Genomic DNA, 3,197 nt, shown 5'->3' with positions numbered 1-3,197 from the left:
TACGATGTCTCAATGATGTGATAAGGCGCAATATCAAACACAAGGATTATTATTATAAGATTTTACTGTAAATGAAAGAGACTGCATTGTTAGGCAAACATAAATTTGTTCAAAACAATGACCCCCAAAATACATGAAGTGAATGACCAACTATTTTTATCTGCAGAATTGTTTGCCAGGACACTGAGAAAATTCTCTTCTCTTTTCGATTAATGCCACAGGATCTTTAACATCTGTGTGAACAGGCGTACACAATCTCAGTTTAATATCTTTTCTAAAGAATATGTCAGAATCTCTTACAATGCAGTGGTCCTTCAGCGTTGCATTGGAGTATCAGTCTCATCTACATGTGCTATAACAGCAACCTAGACTCACAAAATGAATGACAAACATCAACATTAACATACCTGTATCATGTATACAAAAGTGTCCTAATTGACAGTGCTTTATAAATACAGTGAGGATGAATTTTGCAATATATCTTAGCAGGATCTCTTAATTAAGAAATGCAAGTGGGGCTGCCGTCTGGTAAGCAGAAATACAGTATGTTGTGCTGATTGCGAGGACACCCACTCTGAGTTGCGGAATTGATGCAAGTTGGCATCACAGATTTTCGCACTTCTTAAACAGGAAATCCATTGAGAAATGGCGTAAAATGAACCGCTCCCTTCCATTTCTAGAAGCTTTTATTTATACTGATGATTGATGCTCACTGCAAACGTATATGGTGCTGGGTCGGATTCGTCGCCTCGCTCTCCCAGGCAACTTTGGCAGAATTTTGAATGTTTTGGGCATGAATTCCACACAGGACTCGCGAAACTTCCTGATACGCCAGCAGTAGATGATAGGGTTGAAGACGGACTTCAGGTAACTGAGCCACAAGATGTAGGTGCTGATCACGTAGAACGACTGGCTGTAATAAAACTTCCTGCTGAAAACAGATAGCAGGCTGTAGACGGTGTATGGCAGCCAGCAGAAGGAGAAACCAATGAAGAGGATTAAAATGGTGGTGAAGGCCCGGGTTTTAAAACTCATGTCGACGTTTAATTGATGAGGCCGTTGCAGCCCCATCAGCCCCAGTTTGCTCACTTGGCTCAGGCAGAGGCTGTCGGCATGGTTCTGGATGCGCACGGCGTTCCTTCGCACTGTGTTCAGAATGCACAGGTAAGAGTACAGCATTACGCCAAAAGGCACAAAGAAAATAGTCACCAGCAAGAGCACAGCATACACACGGTTGGCCATGGACTCGGTGTATCCCAGGACACACTGGGGTGCCCGAGTGGGCACTTCCACAACAGTCCAACCCACTACTGACGGGAATGAAATGCAGAAGGAAAACACCCATGAAATGACGATCATCATTTTGGCCCGGTGTGGATTCAGCTTGTCTTGCCGCTGCACTATGATTAAATAGCGGTCCACGCTGATTATCAACAGTATTGCCACACCTTCCAAGACAAAGAACCAGTACAACATCGCAGAGATCCGGCAAAAGTAGTTTCCAAAGATCCAGTCGACTGTTATGATGGTGGCTGTGGTGAAAGGCATGCACATCAGAGACAGCATAATGTCAGAGAATGCCAGAGTTGCCAGGAGAAGATTGATGGCTGATCGCATTGCCGGCTTCTGGTACACAATTAAGCACACAATTGTATTGCCAAGGAAACCAATGGCGACCATTGACATCATAACTATTGTCACTAATATCCTGATAATGATGGGCAGATTTCCACTGTCTGAATTGAGAGGGAGATTTGTTCCATTCAACAGCTCAGGGGCACAGCTCTCTAATAAAGTGCTATTACAGACCATTATCTTGGGAAATGTGTTGCCCACTCACTTCTAAGCTGATAATGAGTTTGATTAGATTTCCCATGTTCACTCTGACTGCAATGTTTGAAGGTTGAGTCTTGTAAGTAGGCTCATGGGGAAAGAGCATCCATTGTGGGAAGATGTAATGCAGAGCTGCAATATCTTGACAGGAATCATCTTCAATACAATTTCCAAAATACCTGTCACCACATCACAACTCCAAAAGTTGGCTCAGAACCCTAGAAAAAAAACAACAAAAAATCAAGTTACACCAAGGATAATTAACATTTATGTGGTACCTACATTTATATAGCCTGAGGAGTGCTTCACACAGCTGAAAGCAGTAACTATTGCTCGTTTCACTTTATGAAGGAAGAATACATATGCGGATGACACCTATATCTACTTCTTCTCCCCCAGCTCCGACTCCAGCTCTGCTGATGTCTGTCAGCTTGCTTGTCAGACATTAAGACCTGGTTGAGTGCCAACTTTCTGCAACTGATTGTTGACAAGATGGAAGCCATACTCCTTGGCTCCTGTCAACATTTTCTCAACTGCGGCTCCGACCTCCCGATCCTATCCCTCAGACTTACCAAACCTCTACATAACCTAGGCGTCAAGTTCAATCCTTGGTTGTCCTTATTTCCCGCATCTGGTCCCTGACCAGGGCACTTTCTTCCGTGTCCTTTCTCGCTTCCAATCGTATATCACACGCAACACAGCCAAAACTCTTCTCCTTGCATTTGTCATCTCCCACCTCGATTATTAGAATGCCCTTCTCGCCCAGCTCCACCATTCACAAAATCCAACTCATTCAAAACTTCAAATCCGATACCCTCAACCACACCGTACCCGGTAAGCAGGTCGGAGAGGCTGGGATGGGTCAGGGCAGGAAGTCATTTGTAAACAAGTGTGAGGGTTTTGAAATTGATCCGTTTTGATAGGAAACCTTTGAAGTCTGGAAAGGACTGGGTTAGGGAAACGTTTTTAAGGCACAGAATGGCTAGGGTATGGAATACCCTACTGGAAGCAGTAGTTAAGGAGGGTCCGTATTAGCTTTCAACAAGGAACTAGTTAGATACCTAAAAAGGAGTAAGCTACCGGGGTATGGGGAATGGGGCAAGTAAATGGGATTACTCTTAAAGGAGCCAGCACAGACACAATGGGCTGAATGGCCTTCCTCTGTGCTGTAAATTTCTATAGTTCTAACAGTGCAAACATGTGATTATTTAATGTCTGCTCTGCTTATTAGCAGTAAAGCTGTACTGCCATTCAGTTATCAGGAATGCACAGGACTGGAAAGGATCATGGCAGTCCATCTAGCAGATGCCAGATTTTGTTTTACCCTCAATCCATTTCCTCAGCAAATAACCGGCAAATAACCA

At 43.8% G+C, this 3,197-nt stretch overlaps 1 protein-coding gene across 1 annotated transcript; it reads right to left on the bottom strand.

Annotated features, from left to right (window-relative positions):
* Positions 1–690: 690 nt before the first annotated feature.
* On the bottom strand, positions 691–1,812 carry gpr45 (G protein-coupled receptor 45). The gene has a single exon (XM_007885136.2). It carries the CDS (start codon positions 1,810–1,812, stop codon positions 691–693), a length of 1,122 nt encoding a protein of 373 aa, XP_007883327.1.
* Between the last annotated feature and the right edge of the window lie 1,385 nt (positions 1,813–3,197).

This window comes from Callorhinchus milii, unplaced genomic scaffold (assembly GCF_018977255.1).
Source record: "Callorhinchus milii isolate IMCB2004 unplaced genomic scaffold, IMCB_Cmil_1.0 Scaffold4, whole genome shotgun sequence".
In the NCBI taxonomy this organism is placed as follows: Eukaryota; Metazoa; Chordata; class Chondrichthyes; order Chimaeriformes; family Callorhinchidae; genus Callorhinchus; species Callorhinchus milii.
This window is presented reverse-complemented; position numbering and strand designations above follow the sequence as displayed.